The following is a 27,846-nucleotide window of genomic DNA, read 5'->3' on the forward strand; positions in this document are numbered from 1 at the left end:
TTCTGCCCTAGCCCAGAAATCACTGTGAAATTTCATGATTGGCTTAAATAGTGACGGAAATAAAATCACTTCGGATCTTGAATTACTCTACCAAAAAAAAAAAAATCTAATTGCCAGTGGTAGGAGCCGGGGGAAGCATGAATTTAGCTGGCTTGTTCTTATCCCTCTCATTTTCCTTTGTCTTTTTGTTCTGGAAAAAGACCTTTTTTACTAGTCAAGCTAAACTACTCTTCTGTGTTAAGATTACTATTGGATTTGTTGTTGCTGCCTTGACTTTCTATCTTCTCCTGGACTTTGCAGGCTTATTTTAGATTTTTTCCGTGTAGGTAAGTATTGTGAATTCTATAGTATTTGAATACAATAAAGATTGTATACTTACATTTATCACGTAAGACCCAGGCAAAAGAAGGAGATAATACTCTCCTAATTTGTTGGTTATATAGGGGCAGATATGAGTTCTGTCTTGGACTTCCACAATCACGTTGGGGAGTGGATTTCTGTTTTGATCAAAAACTTGGCCCTTTACACCTGCAAGACAAAAAGAAATGTAAACATCAAATTCTAAGGCAGATAACACATTTTTGTGTTTTAAATTTTGTTAGTTGTTTCTGGCTAATGAAGTATTAGGGGAGAGGAAACATACTTTTATACAGTAATTCTCATTTCATTTTTAAAATGTTGTTGCTATTGTTATGTGCCATCAAGGTGCTTGTGACTCATAGTGATCCTATGTACAACAGCTTTATTGTCTCTGACACACCTACCTCCATGACTTAAGTCACTGAGTCAATCCATCTCATCAAGAGTCTTCCTCTCTTGCGCTGTCCCTCCACACTCCCAAGCATGACATCCCTTTCAAAAGACTGGTCCCTCTTGCAACATGTCCAAAGTATGTCAGATGGAGCTCCAGAATCCTTGCCTTCAAAGAGCAGCCTGTTCTCACCCTTTCTTGGATGAACTTGTTAATTCTCTTGGCAGGCCATGGTATGTATAGTCAATACTTTTCTCCAGCACCAGAGCTCAAAGGCATCAATTCTCCTTCTATCATCCCTCATCATTGTCCAGCATTCTGATGCATAGAATGTAATTGTGAAGACCATGGCCTGAATCAGGTGCACCTTACTCTCCAGACTGATGTCATTGCTCTTCAGTACTCTGGAGAAGTCACTGACAGCAGATTTTCTCAACGCAATTTGTCTTTTGATTTCCTGGCTGCTTGTACCAAGAGTGTTTATTGTGAAGCCAAGCAAGTGGAAGCTGTTAACAATCTCAATCTCTTTATCTTTTATCATGAGAAAATATACAGCAAAATATATGCCAACTCAAGTTTGTACATGTCACATTTAGTACTGTTCTTTAAATTGTGCAACCATTCTCCTCCTCCTCATTTGAGTTGTTACTCCTCCCCCATAAACATAAATTCACTATCTCCCAAAGTTCTTATCTTTCAAGTTGCTGTTGTCACTTTGATCCCATACAGATCGTTCTTGAGCCTTAGAGTTCAAGGTAGACATTTTTTTACTAGTCAAGCTAATTCACTTTTCTGTTTTAAGATTACTTTATGATTTGTTGTTGTTGTTGTTACATGCTGTGGAGTCAAGATGAGATTGGCAGGTCCCCTTCTTCAGTCTGCACAGGACTCGCAACCCCCGCCCATTCCAACATCACTAAGGAGTAGAGAGATAAGAAATGGCCTGAAGTGGCCAGTGGCCTGAGCTATCATCTCCTGGTTATGTTAGTTGGGGGGAGAGGGGTGAGAGGTGCTGAGGGTAGGAGGCCAGGGATTGGAGGGGGCTGCTGGTGGGGCAGAGAAGGGGGAATGGGTCCACTGTGTGTGCTCCACAGAGAGAGGTGTGACCAACTGAAGCTGTTAGCTGTGTAGCCAGGAAGGGTCTTTTTTCTGCTCATTTGGGTACAATGCTGTCTGTCAGATGTCATTCTAAAGCTGAGCATCCAAAGTAGGACAGACTAGGAAGAAGGACTGACCATCCACTTCTGAAATAAAAAGCCTTCAAAACCCCTGTACTTTAGGGTATACTACTAGTTTAAGATTTAAAGATTGTTTCAGAGTGATAGTTTTAGAAAGCTTCTCACCAATGCCTTTAGTGCATCTTAGACTTCTTTCTTCAGTGTATGCTGTGCCTCATGAAATGGCTGAAAGTCAATTCTTTGTGAACAGTGATTCTATGAATTCTTTTACTTGCCCAAAGTATGTGACACAGAGCTTCAAAATCCTTGCCTCCAAAGAGCAGTTTGGTTTCAACCTCTCCAAGACAGACTTCTTAGTTCTCTTGGCAGTCCATGGTATGTTCAGTATTCTTTTCCAGCACCACAACTCGAAGGCATCAATTCTTTTTCTGTCATCCTTGGTCACTATCTGGCTCTCTGATCCTTAGCAAGTAATTGTGATGACCAGTTACTTAAGGATGCTATGGGCAAAATATTGAATGATCCAGGAAGCATCAAAAGAAGATGGAAGCAGTGTAGAGTCACTGTACCAAAAAGAACTGGCTGACACAGAATAATTTCATGAAACAACTTATATTCAAGAGGCAATGGTGATAAAGGAGGGACTTCAAACTGCTCTGAAGAAATTTGCGAGAAACAGGCCTCAATTTTTCACCTATAAATTTTTTCAAGCCTCGATCTTTTCACCTATAAATGGATATACCATTTGTCAGATTTCAACAAACAGATGCTGCCCTGCAAGCACTCACTCAGCTATGCCAAGTCTGGAGGACAACCATTTGGCCAACTGACTGGAAGAGAACCATATTTATTCCCTTTCCAGGTGGGGAAATTATTAAATGGTATCACTAATATCCACTTCCTAAACAACATGCCTCTAGAAATTCTATGAACTTTGATAAATGACGCTAGTTATAGAAAGGCTTCAGGCCTTTTGTTCATAGCATCACTATGAGTCATATTCGACTTGAAGGCAATCAACAACAACAACAGCAACAACAATTGTTAATACCACATGCAAGCAAAATACTGCTGAAGATTATCCAAAAGTGATTGGAACAGTATACCTACAGAATTACCAGAAAGACAAGCTGGATTTAGAAGAGGCTGTGGCACTAGGGACATCACTATCAATGTCAGATAGATCTTGGCTGAAAGCAGAGAGTACCAGAGGAATTCTGTGTTTCATTGATGATGCAAAGGCAGTTGACTGTGTGGATCACAACAAATTGTGGCTAAAATTCTTCTTGAGAAGAATGGGAATCCAGAACACTTGATTGTTCTGGGATATAACATTTCCAAGCAATAGATAACAAAGTACCTATCAATCACCTATCAATCATCAACACTTGTATGACAGAAAGAACAGATAGTTTTCAAGTAGAATCACAGTTTTTATGTCAAACATTTTCAAGCCTCGATCTTTTCACCTATAAATGGATATAATACACAATTTCCTCTCTCTTCCCAGAATGGTTGTGAAGATTAAATGCAAATAACCCAGAACCGGCCAAAGAAATAGTATTTTCCTTCTACTCATTTGGTTAAAAAAAAGTGGTGCAAAGAAATAGAAAAACTGTGGCAAAGTAACGCTGGAACTAAGACAGAAACATTAGACAAGTTTCTGGAATCTTAATTCAAACTTGCTTCCCTAGGGCCAGAATGTGTGAAGGAAGACGCTGTGCTGATCTTCCTTCTCCAGGGCTCCGAGGTCGCACACACTCTTCCCCCACTTAGAGCATGCACGGATCTGGAATATACTTGCTTGTGGTGGTGTGTTTGTTGGCTTCTGTATTTTCCACTGACTTCTCCAATACCAACTTAAACAAAGTAGAAGCCAAATTCATAAAGAAGAAAACAAAGTTGACTTTGAAAGTGACTTTACACCTTTCCTTAACATCAAAGGTAATGGATTACAGATGCTAGTAAAGAGCAAAAAGAAAACCCAGTGTTGTGGAGACCAGTTCTAACCCAGCCACTCTGTGGGACAGAGTAGGATCGTTTCATAGGCTTTCCAAGACTGTTAGTAAATTGCTGTATTGTTCTTCCTTGGAAAGATTGGTGGGTTTGAACAGTCAGCCTTTCTATTAAGCAGCTGAGTGCTTACATTGCACCACTGTTGGTGCTGTGTGTTGTTGAGCTGGAAATGACCTATAGCTGACCCCCACTGGGTTTTCAGAAGCAGTAAATCATTCAGGAGGACATGATTCATCCTCCCACAGAGCAGCTAGTGGGTTTGAACTGCGACTGTCTTTGGGATTGCACAGAGAAGCTTCTTACCACTAGGCCACCAGGGCTCCACTAGAACAGACTAGGCTATTGTGTTGTTGCTCTTGCTGTTTTCTCAGTAAGTGTTATAAGTGAACAAAGATTCAATTAACCTATAGTCTCAATCTCATTGCCATGGAGTTGGTTCTGACTCATGTTGTTATGGACCACTGAGTCAGAACTGTTCCAAAGGTGACCTTCCAGTGGGTTTGCAGAGGCAGCTTAATGCACATGAGAAGATGACCCATCCTTCCCCAATGGAGCAACTGGTGGATTTGAACCTCGTGCTTTTGGGATGGCAGAGCAGCTCTTTACCACCAGGCCACCGAAGCTCATAATGACCCTCAGCTGGGTTACTGAGGCTATAAATCATAATGGGAGGTGACCATCAAGTTTTTAACCCTGAGGAACTGCTGGTAGTTTCCAACAACTGGAGACACATGGCCTTTGGATTAGCTGTCGAAAACCCTACAGACCATGCCACCAGAGTCTCTACCCATACACCATTTAACTTTAAATAAGAGAAAAGAAAGATCATTTTGACTTGCGGGGGTATCTGAATTTTGCTATTTCAGGACCATCCTCTCAAAACCCACTGACTCATTCCCGTACAACTCTCACTCAAGCCTAACAAAGGTTTTGGTAGAACATGGAGGACTGGAACGTCTGTCACGCTGCAACTGAGCAAACACAGACCCCGGATTAAATATGGCATTCCTATTTAAGACAGACCCCATACCACCAGCCAAATAAAAGCTTTCTTCAGATCCCATGTGTTTTTACAATATTCTGTCAAGGCATCACCAAACCTTTCATTTACCGAGAAGTAATTGTTTTACCAGACGAGAGAGTTTATTTCCCCATGCTGTACTTGAAACACTGTAAAGGGACAGGTGAATCCAAATAGAGACAGCCAGTGCTGTTACCTCAGGGGAGCAAAAAAGTAAGACTCTGGAAAAAAACTCCGCTATTAAAGGAGAAAGCGTATGCTATGAAGCTTGGATTCTGTGACCACATCTGGAGACGGTTAAGAGAAAGGCAAAGCTTTCCCTCTCTTGGAAATACACTGACTTTGTAACCGAGAGAGTGTTAATTTTGAGGCAAGAACTGGAATTGTGTGTCCAGTGGCCAAATTTAGAGTCAGTGCTAGGACAGTGACTACAGAGGCCACCCACTTTTGATCTGACGGTATTGTGTTCCCCAGGCTTATTGAACTCAGCATATACCATAGATCACCTCCAAGCCTCATGAGTTCAGACCTGCCTCCAGGAGAAGCAGAGACGAAGCCGGTAACAAACGGTGGTGCTTATCTTTGCTTTTCAGTGGAGGGGGTGGGGGCAAGCAAAACATTCTAGGCTCCTTAAGAATCAGACTTGTTCCCCTTTGCTCTCTGGGCGTTAATGTCCAAAGACACTGCATTCCAACTAAACCCAGAGTTATTCAAGGCAAATCCTCTAAGCATAAGTAAACAACCAAAGGGAGTGGGCTTAGATTGAGGTCTGCAGAGAGTTTTAATGGAAACAGTAACCCCTGCTGGAGCCTCACATCAGGTTAGTGTGAAGCAGGGCAGATATATTCTTACTCCAGACTTTCAGTTGACTTAAAGCTCAGCTTCAGCTGAGTGGCTTGCTTATGGTTTCACATCAAGCCAAATAACAAAGCAGCTTGGGCCCTAATCAAGCCCCTGTCTCCTTGGCTATGTCCTCCCATTAGGGCAGGGGGCCTTTCCCTCCATTACAAAATTGGACCAGCTGGGAGAAATTGTCAGACACACTAGAGCAGTGGGTGAAAGGGAGCCACTGAAGGCAGAAGAGACTGGCAAATTTTAATGGTTACCTTTAACCAGAGCAATATCAAGAAAGAGATGTTTATTGCCACCATTTGCAAAATTAAATAGACCTTGACACCTGTTTGGATGCCAGCATGATCAGGACTTTGGTATCAAGTAATAGTGTGTCATTTCTTTGAAACAGGTTTCATTGTTAAACTGGAAAAATGCCTCTCTCTTACACCACAAGGGGTCAGCATTGATCTATATTTTTAAGTGAATTGTTGCCATCAAATGTTGAAAAGTTCTGTCCCCCTTCCCAAGTTAAAACCTTTCATTACATAAAATGTTCAGAGACATGTTCTCTATAAAGCTCAATATAAATGGAGCTGTCAGTCTTCCAAATTAATAATAACAACAGTAATAATAACAACACCGCAGTGGGAATACAACAGTTTACAAAGCTCCTTCACTGCCAATTATCGTGTCTGCGCTCTGGTGGGCATTTCTAGTTGGTTTATTAATACAAAGGCAGAGCTCTGGGAGTTCGAATCCACCAGCTGCTCCTCAGGAGAAAAATGGAGTCTTTTCCTGTGCAATGCACAGCCTCTGAAAACCTCCTAGAGGGTCAGCTGTGAGTTGGTTCCAATTTGATGGCAATGAGATGAAATATGAGAATATATATATTGAGAATATATACTGTTCATACTACTGACATGCTTCCTGGCATGCTACTTTGGAGTCCACCTTAATTGGGCACTTTACAAATAACCTCAGCTAGACTGAAGCAGCAGTGCAGTAACATGGAGCGTATTTTATGTTCACTGTGACTCCCATGGTGGCGCTTACGGAAGAGGAATTTCAGGAAAGAACAGAGCACCTTCTCTAGTGTAACGGGCCTCAACGTGTGGTCCCTGGACCAGCAGCAGGAGCAACACAGCATCTGGGAGCTTGTTAGAAATTCAAGATCACTAAATCAGGAACTCTGAGATTGGGCGCTGGCAAGTCATGCTTTAAGTAGGACTTCGAACCAGTTCATTCTACCTACATACAGGGAATCAGAACCTACATACAAAAAGTTCTCAGGTGATTCTTACAGACTCTCAGGTGATCCTCATTCTTTTAAAAACGTAGATTATGATTCAGCATATCCGAGATGGAAAGGCAAATTCTCAGCAGGAGGTCAAACCTGAATGTACATTCAAGGTCTTGATATTAATGAACCCTGGGGAGGAGGGAGTCCGCTGCACGTTTGAGAAGCACCCCCCACCGCTGCTACTTTTAGTTTAACCTCCTCTGTCATCGTGGACAGTCTGTCATTGGTTGCCTCATCTGCCACTGAGGACAGTCTTCATAAAGTGAGCTGGGGGGCTTCTCAGTGCCAAGCCATAGAGAGAGAGCTGGACGGCTGAAGCAAATGCTGCTGAGTCCCCTTCCTATTTCTGGAAAACTGCAAAAGCAAGAGGAAGGTCCAAATGTTCTCTGGGGCTGTGTGACAAGCGGCTTGTAAACTTGGCCTTTAAATGGGAGACAACAAAGCAATAGTCTGCTTTCCTCATTTTTTTTTCCTCTCTACATTTTCAGGCCATTCATTCAACACATGAAATTGGGGGTTATTCTGAGTATTTACTCTCCTGTGTCAAAGTAACAAGTTCTATACTTTATCTTACATGAACCAATGGGTCCCGTGCTGCTTACACACTACAGATAAACTTGTGGAAGAACAAGATCCCCCTAAAGGGAGCTCTGGTGGCTAGTGGTAAGAAGTTGTGCTGTCAACCAGAAAGAATGTGGTTCAAAGCCACCAGCTGTTGCTCAGTTGCCTCTGAAAACTTGTTGGAGGATCAGCTCTGAGTCGGTTCCAAGTTCATGAACATACCACCAGCTTCAATGAGACGGCCTGACACAGTGGTTGCAAGAATGGGCTTCAGCGCAGCAGAGATGGAGGATGGGCAGGGTTGGGGAGGGTCTCCTGTTGTATGTTAGGATCGCCAAGAGTCGGAGCTGACTGGACGACACTAAACAAGAAATGCTTTGTATCAACAAGCAATTAACAAGAACAGGGTACAAACCTAGGTGCACTTGTTTTATATATTCAATTAATGAGGCTTTGTTATCGTTCCAGAAGAATGGAAGCTTCTCCTCACGAGGGTATTTGCAGCATGACAGCTCCAATGTAATTTCAAAGCACTGGGCCCAGACATAGTTGTAATCTTGCATTCCACCTAAAACACAAATACATTTAATTACTGTTAAGGTCTACAACTGGAGTGGGGCCAAGTGTCATTTGCCTTAGGGATAAACGAGTTGAACACATTTATCATCAAGGAGATGAATCTGAAATATTAGCATATAAACTCAGGACCTGACATTTTACTATCCCAGCAGGACCAGGCAATCTTAACTATTTCCACATGGGTAACTGGACCACAGCTGATCAAAGCCTAATAGAACACCAACATTAAGAGTGCAAAAGGCCCATTATTTTATACTGTTATACTGTTGCTGTTATGTGCCATTTTATATTAGGGGGAAAAAACCTCTTCAGATTATTTCTTCCTTAAAACACATTTTAAACTAATAGGGACTAGAATAAAGTTTCTTTAAAATATTTGTACAATCTACTTCTAAGTTCTGGTGGCCTAGTGGTAAGGAATTGCATTGTCAATCCCAAGGTACATGCGTGGTTCGAATCTGCCAGTTGCTCTGCAGGAGCAAGAAGGGCAATCAACTCCTGTGTTAAAACCCGCTCAAAACCCTCTGGAGGGTCAGCTATGAGTTGATCCTGACTTGACGATACACAGCAGCAGCAATAACCTCTAAGCATGTTTACACTCAGAGGGGAAGAGAGTGCTCACGATTTACTGAGTGCTCACAGTCTAATGGGTAGGGAGTTGCACTGCCAACCCAAAGGTGGGTGGTTTGAATCTATCAGAGAATCCAAGGGAGAAAGGTGAGCAGCTCCTTCCATGTGATTTATAGCCTCTGAAAATCCACTGAAGGGTCAGCTATGAGTTGGTTCTGACTTGAAAGCAATGAGTATTGAGTTTCACTCTGCCAGGGACGATTTGAAGGGCTTTGAATCCACTCTTTTAATCCTTTATAGCAATTATTATCCCTGCTTTACAGAACATGCCCAAGGACTTCAGCTAAAAATGGCAGACTGGAGCACAAGCCATCTGATGCTCTACCCATTAAAACAAAACAAGACAAAGCACAACAAAACAACCCCTCCACTAGTGGCCAAGGCTTGGACTATGACTCCTGGTGGCCTTGTGTGCCTCAGGGTAGAATTTCACTCTGCAGCATTTCAATGGCTGACTTTTCCATAGTAGCTAAATCATCAGATTTTTCTTTTGAAGTGTCTGTGGGTGGACATGAACTGAGAGCCTTTAGGTTAGCAGCAGAGCCACTTTTGCAACAGCCAGGGAACACGGCTTTACCTATCCTCATACATCAAACTGCTTCTGGGGATAAAGAAGCTCATGGCTTAGTGACTCCCAGGAGGTAAGAGGTACAGACCTCTGAGGCCTTGGGGGCTACCTGCGCTCATGCTCATTTCCCGTTCTTATCTCTATCGTCCTTATTTTCAAAGAGTAATAACCACACTTTATATTTCCAGTATATACATCTTTTTAGTTTTTAACTTTTCTGAACTGTAATGTGGCTTATAATTGATGGGTAAATAAATAATTGCTATAGTTTAATGGAATAAAATAACATTTAAAAAAAAACCCCTTCATTGTCTATTGTTATTGTTATGTGCTGTCTAGTCAGAACTGACTCATAGCTGATCCTCCTGCGGGTTTTCACAGGCTGTAAATTGCACAGGATGAGATTGCCCATCCTGTGGAGCCGCTGGTAGATTCAAACCACCTGCCTTGCGGTTGGCAGCACAGCTGCTTACCCACCAGGCTTCCAGATCTCCCTTTAGAACCATCAAAAGCATCTTAAACTTGATCAAATACAGTAACTATAAAGGAAGATGTTCCTGCTGGTTTTTAAATTGTCACACTTGATTTCATGCCAAGAAAAGAATATGTTCTTAACTTCATCAGAGTATTTGAAGAAGTCCTGAGATAGGAAAAAAAAATTCATGCTAAGAAAAGAGTCAAAGTATTGCTTAAATGCATTATGTAGAGCAGGCAGGACCGAGGATGCTGGCTGTGAGGGATGTGCAGTACGGAGAAGGCCGTCTGGGGCTGCCCTGCCCACACACCGTCCAGGCTGAGTGGAGGCTCAGTTCTAAGTTTGGATGGTGGCTGGCGCGCCTGCCTTTTCTCTGTGCAGGCTACATGACAGACACATGTGGGAACAATTCCCCACAGCAGCTGTAGGTGCCTAGCTAATTTCCTACACATGTGGACTTGTCTTGACTGTTATAGATGGAAACAGTGATCATGAAGGACAGCGCGGCCACTGGACAAGGGGTGGCCCTCTCCCCAGCATCAGCAGTGAGAAGCAGGGATTGTGCAGAAAGAAGGCCAAGGGCGGAGTGGCAGAGCTGGGTCATGTACAACAGAGAGAAGTCTGGGATCTGCTGTCTCAGTTATTGTTAGCTACCATCAAGCTGGCTCCAGGATCATGGCATCCACGTGCCCCAGTGGATGCAAACTCCTCATTCTTGCATCATCTCTTTGATTGGCTGTGGACTGGAATGTAGGGTCATACAAGTTGAGGTGACTCATAGAGTTTTCACTGGGTTTCTAAAGTAAACCACCAGGCTTCTCCCCTCACCCCAGTTCATCTTACTCTGAAAGTACCACTGAAACCTGTCCATTATGGACAACCTGATATTTGAAATACTGATGGCATAGCTTCCAGCATCATCATGACGATATGAAAGCCTTTACCAATAGACAGTTGGTGCTGTGTATGAGGTGCACTGACAGGAAACAGAATCTGGCTTTTCCAGGTGGGAGGTAAAAATCCTGCCACAGAGTTACCACTGCCCTCATCCTATACGTTTTACAAACACTGTTCAATGTTGTTGACCCAATTCTGACTCCTGGTAATCTCTGCTGGGTTTCTGAGGCTGCCAATCTCCACATAAGAAGAGCTACCCTCCTTCCTTTCTCAGAGTGCTTGGAGGACTTGAACCATCAATCTTCTGATCAGAAAGCTCAACACATTATACATGACACTTTCAGGGCTTACTTGGAGGAAGCAGTTAAAAAAATAAAATTTGAAGCTGTGGCCTTGTAGGTATATTGATGTATGTGTTTGCTGTTATAGTTAATTATAGGGATGTTTTTACTTTAAAAAAAATACATTTTTTGCTGCAGTGTTACATAAAAATATTACAGATATTCATTCTGGTGTCCTGTTGACAATGTCACCCAGTATAGCTCACATCTCCGATAACCCTCCTTGGGATGCCACTGCTCCCTGTGGTTTGGGTTACATCTCCCACCATACATCGGAATACTGTACCTTTTATAACTGTCTATTTTTATTGGAATCACACAATCAGGAGCTCTGGTAACCCAATGGTTAAGTACTTGGCTGCTACCCAATACGTGGGCAGTCCACACTCACCCATCAACTGTGAAAGAGGAAAGAGCTGCCAGTCTCTTCCTATAAAGACTGGAGCCTAGAAAACTCTAGGGGGCAGTCTTATTCAGTCACGTCAGAGCACTTGCTATGAGTAGAAAAATGATTGGATGTACTGCAATCATGATGATCTGTTAGCATATCTATCTCTCCTATGTACTGCCTGTGTCCTGTTTATCTTCTATGTACTCCTATCTATATTTCCTATGTACTGACTGTGTCCTGTTTATCTTCTCTGGCACAGTTCCTGGCTGGTGAGGGACAAGTGACTGAATAAATGAGGGGGGGGGGCATGGCAGTGAGGAACATGTCTGAGCATCTCTCAGACCATCAGTCTCCTCCTCTGTCTTGTGACATTAGCTGATGGAGACATGCTTGAAGGGACTGCACTGTGCTCAAAAATCTTCGGACGACTGCTGGGCTCAACAGAAACTATCTAGCTGCATTGACTGAAGCAGTAAGGAGCGTAATAGAAACAGAGAGAAACTCACCTATGAGTGGGTACCAGGAGTAGCCATTTGTCACTCCATTGGGAAATTGCATACTATTTTTACACTGATCTCCTTTCTTCATGTTGGGATTCCGTGAAGCATAGACATTTGCAAGATATTGAAAAACATCATCATCAGGGGTTAAGCTCCAGGAGTGTAATGCCCCAGTTGCTGGATTTGAAACAGATAAGAAGACTTTTTAATCAGCTTTGGAGAGAAAAAAAAATACCTTCATACTAGCAAATACACAAAGAAACTGCAGAAAAATGCTCTAATTTTCCTACAGAAAAAATCCTTTGCCACTTCCCTGACTGACCTCTCAGCTCTTCTGTTTAGATTTATTGAGTGCATACAGGACAATAGCTGCGTTAATATTCGAAGCCTCCTCAATTAGGTTAACAATGAAATATTTTTCTTCGTCACACTTGGTAATTTCTGGAGGTCAATAAACTTTGGTTCTGTAGGGGTTAAATGAAGTTGTAAGTTTTCATGTCTGTGGTATATAATTCACCAAACAGACACAGATACATGTTGCTATATGCCTCAGAATCAGAACCAATCAACAGCTGACCCTCCAGTGGGTTTTCAGATGCAGTAAATCAGACAGGAGGAGACTGTCCGTCTTTCTCCCTCAGGGAGCTCTGATGTCCTAGCGGGTAAGGAGCTGTGCTACCAGCCAGAAGGCACGCAGTTTGAATCCACCAGCCACTTTAGTAAAATACAGGACAGATCCCCTGCCTTGAACAACCCCTATGCTCCACCAATTTATCCCTCCTGTCTTTCTCCTGTGGTCTTTTTAACTCTCTGCATAATTTGACCTTTTCCAGAACATCATATAGTTAGTCATGCAGTATGTAACCTTTGCAGACAGATGTCTCACATTTAGTTATCTGCATTCAAGGTTTCCACACCCACAGTTTTTAGAAGAGTAGTCAGCATGTGTTTTTTTTTTCTTCACTTGATTAGCAAAGAAAAACTGCTCTAGTTTTATTCTTTCAGTCATATTACATCTAGGGACCCTACTGTTAGCATTTCAACGATGTTGGCATCTCACTGATGATTGTCAGGTAATACTGTTGGTGATTGTTAGATCACTCAGTCACACTCCCTACTTGTTGCTAGGTGCGCTCCAGTCGACTACTACTCATAGTGAGCCTATGAATACCCGATTGGAACTTCCCCCGTCCTGCCACCATCCTGACCTCCCCCATGGTCCAGCCTACGGCTGCAGTCACTGTGTCAATCGCCTCATGTAGAGTCTGCCTCATATTGATTCTCTACCTCTCCCAGCATGATGCCTTTTTCTAAAGGGACCATGAGAACATGCTCCAAGTAGAGAGGCCAAGTTCACGATCTTTGTCTTTGAGGAGCACTCTGATTGCACTTCCTTCAGGACAGATTTATTTGTTCTTTTGGTAGTTCCAGGGATATTTGATATTCTTCCTCAACACTACAATTCAAAGAATCAAGTCATTGGTTCTTTCTCTTTTGCCATCCTTATCCATTGGCCAAACCTCAGATGCACTGGAAGAATTGGAAACACAATGGTTTGAGTTAGGGGCACCTGTCTTTACGCTGACGTCCTTGTTCTTTAGCACTGTGGAGAGATCCTAGGCAGCAGACTTCCCCCAGTGCAACACGGCTTTGGATTGCTTGACTGCTGCTACCATGAGTGCTGTCTACAAATCCCATCCATTGTCCATAAATCCCAAGGAAGCTGTGGGTGAGGGCCGGGGAGACTCTTGCTATCTCTGCCAGAGGAGCTGGGCTGGGGTGGGAGTAGTGGTGACGGAAAACTTATCACCTTCCAGAGGCAGATAGTATGCAGCTATAACCAGGACCTGAGAGTCAAGAGTTGGGGGTCACACACCCTGCTTACCTGGAACACCATTATCAAATGGGTAACTGGCCACAAGGGCACCACCATGGAGGTTTGCAGAAAGCACAAATGTCTCCGTTTTCAGCCACTTCATGATGGCCTCAGTTTCTGGTTGCCTCGATACATTATTGAATTCAAAAGCATCGGGGAAATTCCTATTCAGGTCATAGTGGTTATCGTTTTCCCTTTAAAAGAAAGAACTCTATTTTAGGGTTTGTTGAAAGTTTTTTTTTCCCAAATGGGAATACCTGTGTGATGAGTGGGCAGTTCCTCTGGGAACCTCCTGGCACTTATGTCTCTCTCCCACACTGACTGGGTTTATTTTGGCTTGTTCTGATCAATGAATGGGGTGTTTAAAGTGATAAAAGTTTGAGGACTTTTCTTAGAATATGTATGGGGTGTTAAAAGTGATAAAAGTTTGAGGACTTTTCTTAGAATATGCACTTTGGGGACCCTAAAGTCCACATGGAAGGGACCAGCCAACTGCCAGAATTGAGATGTAAAACTGAAGGCCTTGGGCCAGCTCTCCCAACCAGCCCCCAGACCCCAGTTGAGGCCCCAGACACTGAAGAACAGGCATTCTGCAGCTCCCAGCCTTAATTCTTTGCTTTGAAAAAGTAGTTTTAAGGCATTAATTTTGGAGCAATTTGTTACACAGCAACTGATGGCTAAAACGGCAGGAATGTATGGTGCTTGATACAAATTGTGCTCCTGAAAGTGGAGTAACCACACTGACACAGGCTAGAAAAACTTAAAGTGAAAGGGCACCGAGAAGTAAAGTTTTACTTATTTTTGGTAACGCAAACAAAATGTTAATTTGCATTAAATATACAAATGTTGCGCAACTGTGGAAAAAATGGAAACATTTTCAATGATTTTTTTTTAAATACATAAATTTCAAACCTCTGAAGACACCTTGACCCAAGAACAAACTCTGTTTGTAAAGGGTTGATTCTCATTTTCTTTGTGGTCGAACTGGTACCTAAACATAGCTGACCCTCTAGCAGGTTTTTAGAGGCAGTAAATCCCATGGAAGGAGACTGCCCATCTGTCTTCCTTGAGCCAGAGTGGTGCCACCTTTGGGCTAACAGTACAGCTTCCAACTGACTACCTCTCTAGAGTTCCCTAAAGGGGTTAATTAGACATTATAATTGACACTATGACTGTGGCAACAGGGTCAGGTGTGTTAGAGCCATTACTCATAGGGACTCTATGGGTCATGGTTGACGTGATGGCACACAATAACAACATAATTATTTGGTTACATTAATCGATGGCAATGTCATAAAACAAAATATTTATGATTATGAAAAACCAATAGATTTGTAAATCTTCACTCAAAAAAATAAGTAAAAAGTGAAAAAGAAAAATATAAACTGTTTACATCAGAAATACAAGAGCCACTTGGTAGTTCATTAGTTCTTGGAACAGTGGTTTAATAAAGAACTAATTAACTAAACTAGGTATCAAGGATTTAACAACAAAAACATATGGATGGGAATCCTGTTCTTAGGGAGCTTATAGTTACTGGAGAGATACACAGTAAACAAACAAACAAAAAACTGACATGAAAAATTTAGTTAGTGTGAGCTTATAATAGGGAATCTAATATGATAAGCCAGAGAAGGAATCTTAACTCAAAAAAATCACTGCTGTAGAATCAGAACTGATTTACTCCCCCAGTGGGTTTTCGCACCAGAGGACGTTGCCCATATTTCTCCCTAAGTGTTGCCTGTGGGATTTGAACTGCCAGAGAGATGCCATGTTTGGGTTAGCAGTGCAACTCTCTCTGGACTACGCCACCAGAGCTCCCTAGGAATCTTAGAGGACACTCTATTTCAATAATGAGAGAGGATGAAGTGTGGGGATCAGTAAATGAAAAATTCCCAAGGTGAAGAAAAACCTGGGAGCTCAAGGAAATGATGCAGGACTTAAGGGGCAGCAACAGGGTATGTTGCAGGGGCTTGAGGGGGAGATGGGAGGGTGCCAGGGTCATGAAGGACCGAGCAGTAAAGATGCATGGGACTAAAGCAAGAAGCTCAGAATTTGACATTGTCTAAAAGCAACGGGCAATTCTGAGTTTAGCAAAAGAACCACAGGCTATGGGCCATTGAGATACTCACTGTTATCTTGTTCCTCTTGACTGGGCCCACAGGCACAATCTGATAGGGACTTTTGATTGTTTCCTGTTTTTACTTTCAACTAAAGACAGACTAGCTCTTCCTTACCTTCCTTGATTGTAAAAGCAGTCTGGCTTTTTGACAGATTCAAATCCATCTGGATTCATCGAAGGCATGATGTGTATCCGGGTACTATCGATTAACTTAGTGATTTCCGGGTCTTTTCCATCATTGCTTACAAGATAGTCAATCAGATGGAGCAGCATTTCCCGTCCAACAGACTGTATGTCCAAAGAGAAAAAGAGATGTTCTTTGTCAGAGGTAATATAGGAAATAGTTCTCAAAGGACAGATTTCTCAAGAGAGATATGTGAGGTCAGAACAAGTTTGTAAGAGTACTGGTTCTCAAGCAAACTTAATACTCTGGCAAATGACAACCAATCATAAAGTGTGCTAAAATTTATTTGCTAGGAGAAGTTTAAGGATATGTTTGCAACTAATTTACTCTCTTAAAAATGAATTAGACTGTAAACCTTAAACAAACAAGCAAAACCTTCCCTGGAATCTTAAGACCAAATAAAAATTTAGTATGACTAGTAAAAAATGTGTCTTGAGAAGGGAGGGAGAGGGGAGTAAAATTAGTAAACAAATAACTTGGTGAAGAGAAAAGAAATACACAATAAAGTTTTCATGAGATATTGTAGTTAACTACACTAAAATCCTAATTAATGTTATAAAACAAACTAGGTATGAATTAATGAAAAGCAATATGATTTGTAAACTTTCACTCAAATTAAAAAGGAAATGAAAATATAATTTCCTCCTATGTGATTAACTGCTCTGAAAACTCACTGCAGGGTCGGTCAGTCAGCTATGGGTCAGATCTGACTCAATGGTACAAACAACAACACAGTAAAAAATAGGTCTTGAGAATTTTTCTCTTTTAAGAATTATATACGATCAGACCCAGCAATTCCACTACTGAGAATATACCCCAAAGAGACCATAACTGACATCCAAGCAGATATATGCACACCCATGTTTATTGCAGCTTTGTTCACAATAGCAAGGAGTCGGAAACAACCTAAGTGCCATCAACAAATGAATGGATAGAGAAGCTGTGGTATATTCACACAATGGAATACTATGCTGCACTGAAAAAAAAACAGGAACTCATGCAATATTATTCAAAATGGGTGACCCTGGAGGACATTATGCTAAGTATCTCAGTTACAAAAGGACAAATACTTCATGGTGCCACTGTTGTAAAGCAGGACCGACCTAGGGGTTGGGAGGCGACTGAGAAGGATGGGTTTAATAATGTATACTGCATTGAAACAGATGAGGGAGAAAACTGTTTAAGAGGGAAAATTATTAGGTATTTTTGTCATGACAGGAGTCCAGAGCAAAGGCTGTATAGTGGAGTGGACCTGGGGGAGGGATTATAAAACAATGAAAGAATTTTTCTTTTACTTTTCCAAGAGGGTAGTGTACTGGGAGGAGGGCTGGGAGGGGAGAAAAGTGCAACAATGAATGAATGGAAATCCAAAGTCTCTGTAAATTTTCATTGAAATTAATAATAAATTAAATAAAAAAATTAGATATGATCAAAAAGTTGCAAATAGAAATACTATTTGACCCAGCAATTCCACTACTGGGAACATACCCTAAAGAAAGCATCAAGCAACCAAGCAGATATATGCACATCTATGTTTATTTTGGCTTTGTTCACAAGAGCAAAGAGTTGGAAACAAACCAAGTGCCCATCAACAAACAAATGGATAGAGAAGCTCTGTTATATTCACAGAATGGAATACTACACAGCATTGAAAAACAAGGAACTCATAAACATTATATAAAATGGGTAGCAATGTAGGACATGATGCTGAGTGAAATATCTCAATCACAAAAGAACAAATACTGCATAGTGCCACTGTTGTAAAACAGGACTGACATCGGGGTTGAGGGGAGAGTGAGAAAGAGGGGATAAATAATGCATACTGCATTGAAACAGATGAGGAAAAGAACTGTTTAAAAGGGATATATGATTAGGTATTGTTGTCATGACAGGATTTCAGAACAAAGGCTGCACAGTGGAGTGGACTTGGGGAGGGGGATTGTGTAACAATGAAAGAATTTTTCTTTTACTTTTCAAAGAGAAGCGCGAACTGAGGGGGAGGGGGAGGCAGGAAGAAAAGTGCAAAATGAATGAATGGAAATCCAAGGTCTCTGTAAACTTTCTTTAAAATTAGTAAAAAATAATAAAAATTATTATAATAAAAAATAAAAATAAAAAAATAAAAAGTTCTATCAGATCAAATTGAAAAGAGCACTTGAAAGATGAGATAAGAACCAGGAGCTGTGAATTTATGTAAATGAGGGAGAAAAGAACAACTTAGAAAACGAGAGTGCAAAAGATTGCACAACATAAAACTGTAACCCATGTCACTGAATTATACAAGTAAAAACTAGAAATTGGCATGTATTTTGCTATATATAATCTCAAGAATAAGAACACAATGAAAAAAGTTTTTAAAAATGAATTAGAAACTAAAAAAGAATTAGAGTGTAAGTTATGTCTATAATAATATTTATCATTGACTTATTTTCCAGAATACTTTTTGGAGTAAGTAGAAGAGAGACAGGTGGTGTGAAAAAGAAGGCACATAAATTATGTGTTTCCATACTTGAGGGCTCCACCTCAGTTGCCATATCTGTTAATCTAAGTGGGCTCTGTGGTACATAGGGTTTTCTAAGGACTGATATTTCAGAAGTGGATGACCAATCCTTCTTCGTAGTGTGTTTTAATTTGAATGCTCAGATTTAGAATAGTATCTGACAGACAAGCATTTTACAGAAAAAAGCAGATGAAAGATATTTCCCCAGTCACAGAAATAACCAATAGATTCAGTATTGTCCCCACCTTTGACACCTGTGTCCTGACCCACCCATTTCCCTGCTCCACCTCCCTTTAACACCTATCTCCCCCTATCCAGCCCTTGATGTGATGGCTTATATTTCAAGCTTTCTGGGCTTCTGTGATTTCAAAAGTCTTAAGGTGCTGCCAATTTCTTATGCTGAGGACAGTATCTCTTGAATTTAGGAGTCTGTAAGTCCAGATACCAGGTACTAATATTAGGGAAGGCTTCCTATCTCCTATGGTTCTGAAGAAAAGTTCTTTCCCTTGAACTTCTGCTCCAGGATTGACTTCTTGTGGCTTAGGGCCTCTTTTCTTCCATTTGCAGCATTCTGTAGTCACAGTGGAATAGTTTTCCAGGGGAGGGTGATGTGTCCTGAATCCAGGTTATGGTCTTTGCAATTACTTGCTGTGGATCACAGAGCTGGACAATGACTAGGGATGAAAGAAGAATTGATGACTTTGAGCTATGGTGCTGGAGAAGAGTATTGAATATACCATGGACTACAAGGAGAACAAACAAGTTCGTCCTAAAGAGGATGAGACCAGGCTGCTCCCTGGAGACAAAGATGCTAAAGCTTCATCTGACATACTTTGAACATATTGCAAGGAGAGACCAGTCTTTGGAGAGGGATATTATGCTTGGGAGGGTGGATGGACAGTGCAAGAGAGGAAGATCTTCAATGAGATGGATTGATTCAGTGACTGAGGTAATGGGGGTAGGTGTATCAGAGACAATAAGATTGGCACAGGACAGAGCAGAGTTTAGGGCTGTTGTTCAAAGGGCCACAAGCGACTCGATGACATATAACAATAACAACAACAACATTGTGATGGGAAAGTCTGCTGTTAGGGACCTCTCCAAAGTACTGAAGAGTAATGGTGCCAATCTGGTGACTAAGGTGAACCTGATACAGGCTACAGTCTTTGCAATCACTTGCTATGCATCAGAGAGCTGGACAATGACTAGGGAAGATAGGAAAATGGATGCCTTTGAGCTGTGGTATTGGAGAAGAGTATTGAATATACCATGGACTGCTAAGAAAATGAACAGGGTCATCCTGGAGAGGGTTAAACCAGGCTGCTCCTTGGAGGCAAAGATTCTGACACTTTATCTGACATAATTTGGACATGTTGCAAGGAGAGACCAGTCCTTGGAGAAGGACGTCATGCTTGGGAGGGTGGAGGGACAGTGCAGGAGGGGAAGGCCCTCTATGAGGTGGATTGATTTAGTGACTGGGATAATTGGGGTGGGTGTTTCAGAGACAGTGAGATTGGCACAGGATAGATTAGGGTTTAGGGCTGTTGTACATAGGGTCGCTATAAGTCACAGGCGACTGGACAGCACATAACAACAACAACATGACAATGTGAGGAACTCTGGTGTTCTACTGGCAAGAAACTGTGCTGCAATCCTAAAGGCCTGCAGTTTGAGGTTACCAGCTGCTCCAAGAGAGAAGGACAGGCAGTTTACTCCTGCCATTAACAGCCTCTGAAAATTCAGAGGGTCAGCTCTGCATCGGTTCTGACTCGACGGTACATAACAGCATAACAATGTGTGGAGTATGGGAAAGTCAGTATGTATGTGTCAGATAATAAGAAATTGGGAACGAGCACAGGTAGATTTCATTAGAGAAAATGGCAAGTTTGTAATAGACATAATTTAAATAGCTTTCTGTTTTCCATACTCCACAATTTCCACTATTTTATATATCTATACAATTTTTGTTATAGCTGTGTATTTCTGATTTCCATAATATCAGATTTCAGAAATTGACTCATTTGCACATCATTTTAAAAAATATTTTCATATCTGCATATTATCTATACTGCTGTTTATTTTATGATTATCATTAAATTGCCTCACTTTATTGACATTGAAAAGGAAATTTTACCTCATTTTATTTTGGAAGATATACATGAAAATACAAGCATTACTATTAAAGGGGGGAAAAAAATATTGTCACATATATGGCATCTACTTCCTAAATAGCTTGCCTCCGGAAACTCTATGAATGGGGAGAAATGGTGAAAGTTATGCAAGTGTTCAGGTCTTTCATTCATAGGGTCGCTATGAGTTCTCTACAACTCAATGGCACTTAACAACAAAAAACATACCTAAAATAATCTTCTACACTGAGAAACTGAAAGTCTGTCAGATATTTCACTCTATAAAAGAGATTTACTACTTTTTAAATTCTTTTTTAAAGTAATTCATGTTTTAGCCACATAGAAAAGGATTTGATTAGACTTTTTTTCTTTTTTCTGTAATCCTAGGTTCAAGAAGCCTACTTCTGTGTAAGGTATGTATACCTCTTATATAGGACTATTAAGCAGGACGTCAGATACTACTAGTGATTAAAAAGGGGCAGTGCTGCAGAGGTACTAATAGAGAGCTGGACCAGGTGAAGATTTACTGGATCCATACAGGACCAAAATGGTAGGATTTGTGCAGAGATAAAGCTCAGAAGGCAAGAAGGGATAGGTTAGAAGGATGACTGAAAACAAGAGCCACAGGGTAAAAAAAGCGAGAGGAATGCTGTTACAATGCTGTTGTGGTTCTTAGGGACCATAACTGACTCACAGCTGACTCTCCAGTAAATTTTCAGAGGCTGTAAATACCAAAGGAGGGAATTATCCATCTTTCTCACTGAGAGCAGCTGATGGAGCCGACTAGCATGTGCCTTTCTTTGTTTGGTAGCTCAACTCCTTTCCATAATGCTACCAAATGCAGGGACAGAATTAAGGTCAGAAAACACAATGTGTATGAGTGGTTGAATGGAAAATAAATTAGCTCTGTAAATTTTGGCTCAGATGGAAAAAAAACCACCCCATGTTTAAGGAAGATTTAAAGGCATTTCAAAAGACTTCCTAACTCCATCTCCAGGAGTGCGTGACTGAGACAAGGGCAGGTGACCTCTGAATGACAAGTCCTCGCTTCGAACCCATCCTTAGGAACCATATTTTATGAATTTGTTATATTCATGAACACAAAACACAGACTAATTGACATGAGGACTAAAAACATTTGGGATATCTGAATTATATATTCATATGAGGCCATAAAATTTAAAGTGGAAAGATACTCAAATCTGACATCCATTTTGCTCTTTCTCATTTCTAGCTCCCTTTTCCAATGCCTTGATTTTTGTTTTTAAAGACAAAATTGTTACTTTGAAATTCCCCACAAACTAATAAGCAAATAAGTCATGCAAGGAAAGTACACACCAACTTTCCAATTCTAATATATAATATGTTTTGGAACCTCAAGCACTTTTGGAAGTGACCTCAACGAGCTGCTTACTGGCTGCCAGAGCCAGTAGTAGACTTGTGGGAGCAGGGAGGGGGGACGACTTACAGTGAGGTGGCTTTACACATGGAAACGATGGTGTTTTAAGGAGCTTTGCTCACAGAGGGTGAAGAACAGAGGGGGTGGGGGAAGGAACAAAGAATGGGGAGTTTACTAAATTTCTAAATGCTAGAGACTGTAGAATAGTTTAACTGGACAAAGAATCCAGGAAAAGCTGAAGCAAACTTGGGTTTAAAACCAAATACAGAAAAACAAAGACAAATACAAAGGAGGAATTCCAGGTCGTGTTCTTAAGCCTATCTAAGTTTGCATCTCTCTTAAACATCTAAACATTCTCAAGTGTGCAACAACTCAAGTCATGAGATGGCAATGAACTTCATCCAACCAAAAGAAATTAAGACAAAGATGGATGGAGAAAAGATGCTGAAGAGACTGAGTTTCAGTTGGCAGTAGAACTCTATGAAGTAGCTATGGTAGTATAGGTATAAAACAGAACAAAAATGCTAAGTTTTAGAATTAAAATTGTGGAAGGAAATGACAGGAGAGGAGGCAAGGATTTTAATAGTGTTAATTTCTTCCCTTTTCATAGCAAGATCCCTTATTATTGAGTTGGAAGTGATTCAGAGCTGATCCTTTAGCAAGTTTTCAAAGGTTGTTGATCACAAGGGAGTAGATTGCCCATTTTTTCCTCCTATGAATTTAAAATGTCAGAGGCATGGGCTTTGGGTTAACAGTTCAACTCCTGGACTCTGCAACCAACACTCAATTCATAGCAAGAAATCTTTTTTTTGTTGTTTTGTTGTTTTTTTTTGCAAGAAATCTTAAGATACAAAGTTAAAGTACATTTTAAAAATAACTATAATGTTAATCCATAACCTTTTTATTTCCTATTGTTTTAATTCCTATTGTGGAATGTGGCATCAGGATTGGAGGATGACTGATCAACAACCTGTGTTATGCAGATGACACAACCCTACTTGCTGAAACTGAGGCAGGCCTGAAGCATTTGCTGCAGAGGCTCAAGGAGAGTAGTTTGCAATTTGGATTGAAATTCAACATCAAGAAAACAAAGATTCTCACCATTGGGCCAACTGGCAGCATCATGATAGACTGGTAAGAGATTGAGATTCCACAATCAATACTCTTGGCACCAGCAGTTAGGAAATAAAAAGATGAATTAAATTAGGAAAATCTGCTGTCAATAACTCTTCGGAGTGCTGAAGAGCAAGGATGTCAGTCTAGAGACTAAGGTGCACCAGATCCAGGGAAGATCTTTGCAATTACTTACTATTACTAAGTGTCAGAGAGCTAGACAATGACTAAGGACAACAATCAGAATTGATGCCTTTGAGTTGTGGTGTTGGAGAAGAGTATCGAACATACCATGGTCTGCCAAGAGAACAAATATGTCCTGGAGAGAGTGAAACCAAGCTGCTCCTTGGAAACAATGATTTTGAGACTCCATCTCACACATACTTTGGGCATGAAGCCAGGAGGGACTGGTCTTTGGGGAAAGATATCACGCTTGGAACAGCAGAGGAACAGCGCAGGAGAGGAAGATACTGGATGAGATGGATTGACCAGTAACTAGGATAATGTGGGTGTGTCAGAGACAGTGAGATTGGCTCAGGATAGAGCAGGGTTCAGAGCTATTGTGCATAGGGTCTGTATGAGTTGTAGTTGACTCAATGGCACATAACAACAACAAACAACTATAGAAATATATATGACTACTAGAAGAATGTCTGGCAAATATTAAAGCTAGTTAACTCTAAATGACACTATCTTGAATAAGTTTTATTTACTATTATTTTTCTAAGGATCTTTGGTGACCAAGTGTATAAGGAGTTTCTCTGCAGACACAAAGGCAGGCAGTTCAAATCCAGCAGCTGCTCTGCAGGAAAAATATGGAGAATTTCCTCTTGTGCTGTTTATGGCCTCTGAAAACTTGCTGGAGGGTCAGTTACAAGTCAGTTCTGACTTGATGGCACATAACAACAACATTATTTTTCTAATAATCTTATAAGGGAAAGAACCTTTCAGTTATTTTTTAACACACAATGAAACCATGGTTCTCTGAAGGACACAAATATGTAACCATGGTATTTTCTGTTTGGTTCAGACTTCCACAACAAATTCCAAATTCTTGACTGCAAAGGGTAAATAAAAATCTTGGAAGTATGATAAAGAACCAACTAAGAGTCAGATCATTTAAAAATTGCTGAGGTAAACAGACTACATTTTCAGAAGAAGCTAAACAAGCTTCTTTTTTGTTGAGTTCTATTTTGCTGCCTCTTTAACAGCATATTTATGCCAAATAATATTCAAATTAATTCTTCCCAGCCTTAATATAAATATCTCAAGCACTCATGTTTTATGTATAAACCTTCTTTCCTATAAAATTGAGTCTTTGAATATGAAACCCTGGAGAATCCAAAAGAATGTGGTCAAAACTTACTTTCTATTAACCAGCTTTTCATTTACCAGCTTCTAACTCACTTCCGCTCTATTAAAAATTACTGTGAGAATGAAGATTTTATGAAAGAATTTCTAATTAAGAGCCTAAAAGGCTTGATGGACTTTGAAGACTTCTGGAGCCTTTCACTAATAATTCATCGGGGTAGTTAAAATGGCAGCATCCCAGAAAACAGAAGATAAAGCCTCGACCAGTTTTAATTCAATTCAGTCAAGTTGTAATATGCCAGCCTTAAAAAAAATGCTTATAAGTAGTGGACTTTTTTTAAAAAAGAAATCCGTTGCACAGGTAATGTGTGTGTGTGTGTGTGTGTGTGTGAGAGAGAGAGACAGACACACACACACACACACACACAGAGACAGAGAGAGAGAAACAGAAGCAATACTTGGAGCTATCCTAATGATGGAATTTGTTTTTTAAATGTTACACTATAATTCAGCTTCTGGGAAATAATTTATCTGCCATTTGTGAGACTCCACAATGATGTGTTATATATTAAATTTATCTGTCTGATTGCCTTGTAAAGTTCCACTTCATCAAATACAGCAAAACTTGTGAGAGTTGGAATTATATGGGACTACCTTGTCCAAGCCTCAAGTTACAATACAGAAGGGTTCTCTGGGCAAAGTAGTGAATGATGCATAAAACACCAAAATAAGATGGGAAGAATATGTAGAAATATTGCACCCCAAAAATTGGTTGATGTTGAACAATCTTGAGAATGTGGCATACGCGCAAGAACCAGTGATTTTGAAGTTCAAGCTGCATTAAAGGCAATTACAAAAAAAACCCCCAAAGAACCAGGATTGATGTAAAATCAATTAAAATGTTTTGATAAACAGGTGCAGTGCTGACGGTGTTCATATATATTTAGCTGTGCTAAGTAATTTGGAATACAGCTACTTGGTCAACTTTTCCAAAGGAAATTGATCCAGTAGAATACAGAAATTATAGAATATCATTAATAGGACACACAAGTAAGATATTAGTTAAGATAATTTAAAAGTGGTTGTAGCAGTATATTAGTAGGAATTTCCCCAAAATTCAGTCTGGATTCAGAAAAGGCTGTGGAACAAAGGATATTATTGCTGAGGTTAGTTTGACCTTGGCTAACAGCAAAAAATACTTGAAAAGTATGCACACCCATGCTTATTGCTATGTTGTTCACGTAGCAAAGAGATGGAAGCAACCCAAGTGCCCTTTAACAAATAAATGGATAGAGAAGCTGTGGTATATTCACACAACAGAATACTATACAGCACTGAAAAACAAGGAACTCATGAAATATTATACAAAATGGGTGACCCTGGAAGTTTCAAAGAAAGAAAAAAAATGGGTGACCCTGGAGGACATTATGCTAAGTGAAATATCTCAGTCACAAAAGGACAAATATTGCATAATGCTACTGTTATAAAACAGGACTGACATTGGGGGGTTGGGAGGAAACTAAGAAAAGAGGGTTTAAATAATGAACACTGCACTGTAACAGATGAGGGAAATAATTGTTTAAAAGGAATATATGACTAGACATTATTTGCATGACAACAGTTCACAATAAGAGGTTTATAGCAATGTGGACTCAGGTGGGGGTAGGGAGGAAAATATGTAACAGTGAATAAATGGAAACCAAGTTTCCTGTAAACCTTCGTTAAAATCACCATAAAAATTATAAAAAAAAAAGTTTGCCAGTATTTTATTGACTATGTAAATGCTTTTATCATAACAAATTATAGACGATATTGAGAAGAATGGAAATTCCAGAATATATAATTGTGCTCATGCAGAACTTGTACACAGAACAAGAGGCAGGGAGACATGTACAGGTGCAGAAGAAATCCAGACAACAAACACTACAATATACTACAATAGACACTCTACTACTACATACATACACACTATACGGATCACAGAACAAGAGTGGATGTCTTTGAACTATGGTATTAGAGAAGAGAACTGAATATCCATGGACTACCAAATGAACAAATAAATAGGTTTTAGAGAACATATAGCCAGAGTGCTCCTTGGAGGCAAAGATGATGAAGCTGTGTGTCATATACTTTGGGCTAGGAGAGCCCAAAGTTGCTAGGAGAGGCTATTTCTTGAAGAGGGCCATCATACTTGGAAAGGTGGAGGGATGGTGAAGGAGAGGAAGATCTTTAACCAGGTGGATTGCCATAGTCACTGCAGCAATGATCTTGAGGGTGTTAGGTATTACAAGAATGGCACAGGGCAGAATAGAGTTCAGATCTGTTGTTCACAAGGTTGCTATGAGTCATATTCAACTCACTGGCACCCAAACAACACAAAAACTGTATACTCAACCCTGCATTGTCAACAAGAGCAAACATTAATTGACAAGCAGACACAGAAGCAGGCAAGGTGAATAGAAAGAGACTGCACCATGACTAGACAAAGTTTTGACAGACAATATTTCTACATGGATATTTACATATTTGTAGGTCTATCTGTGAATATAGTAGAGCCAACAGGGCAGAGTTAGGTAAACTTCTTAATCATTCCTGAGGGAATGAGTTGCTAATCTAGATTCTCAAGGTCATTGTTTCTGGGGACATCTAAATCAACTGGCAAAACAAAGTACACAAGGCTAATTCCCTACCTCCTGTTTTGGTAACAAGCTGGGGTCTGAAAATCTTGTAATCAGATGTCTAAAACATGACTATTGGACTCTCTGTATTCAGAACAAAGAAGGAAGAAAACTCAAAGACTGAAGAAATTCTTAGCTCAAAGTACTAATAGATCATGTAAACCTCAATTTCCATGTCTCTGAGACCAGAAGAACTAGATGATACCTGGCTACCACTGTGGATGACTCCAAAAGCAAGCAAGGTAGAGAACCCCAGAGAGTGGGAAAAACACATGCAACTCAAAACCATGCAATTGGCTAAGCTTGTTGGTCTGAGAGAGACCAGTGAAACCTCTGAGGCTAGGGCCCTTAGTCGTCTATTAAAGCTGGAACTAAACTTACCTCTTTGACTCAGCTTTCAGTCAAACAACAGATAAGTCTATTGAGAAGACATTAACACTAGGGAGGTAGTCACATCTTCTTGTTGTTGCAACCTTACCATCTCAAACACAT

At 40.5% G+C, this 27,846-nt stretch overlaps 1 protein-coding gene across 1 annotated transcript in view; it reads right to left on the reverse strand.

Moving 5' to 3' along the window:
* Window positions 1-307: 307 nt before the first annotated feature.
* CPM (carboxypeptidase M) overlaps window positions 308-27,846 on the reverse strand; it is a 101,565-nt gene continuing 74,026 nt past the window's right edge. The window contains exons 3-7 of the mRNA XM_006886106.1: window positions 16,156-16,328; window positions 13,928-14,112; window positions 12,049-12,219; window positions 8,077-8,229; window positions 308-528 (exon numbers count right to left, since the gene is read on the reverse strand). Of these exons, the coding sequence (XP_006886168.1) occupies window positions 308-528; window positions 8,077-8,229; window positions 12,049-12,219; window positions 13,928-14,112; window positions 16,156-16,328 (903 nt within the window). The remainder of the gene's footprint in view (window positions 529-8,076; window positions 8,230-12,048; window positions 12,220-13,927; window positions 14,113-16,155; window positions 16,329-27,846) is intronic.

This window comes from Elephantulus edwardii, unplaced genomic scaffold, assembly GCF_000299155.1.
Source record: "Elephantulus edwardii isolate Elephantulus edwardi_28Jun2011 unplaced genomic scaffold, EleEdw1.0 scaffold00047, whole genome shotgun sequence".
Lineage (NCBI taxonomy): Eukaryota > Metazoa > Chordata > Mammalia > Macroscelidea > Macroscelididae > Elephantulus > Elephantulus edwardii.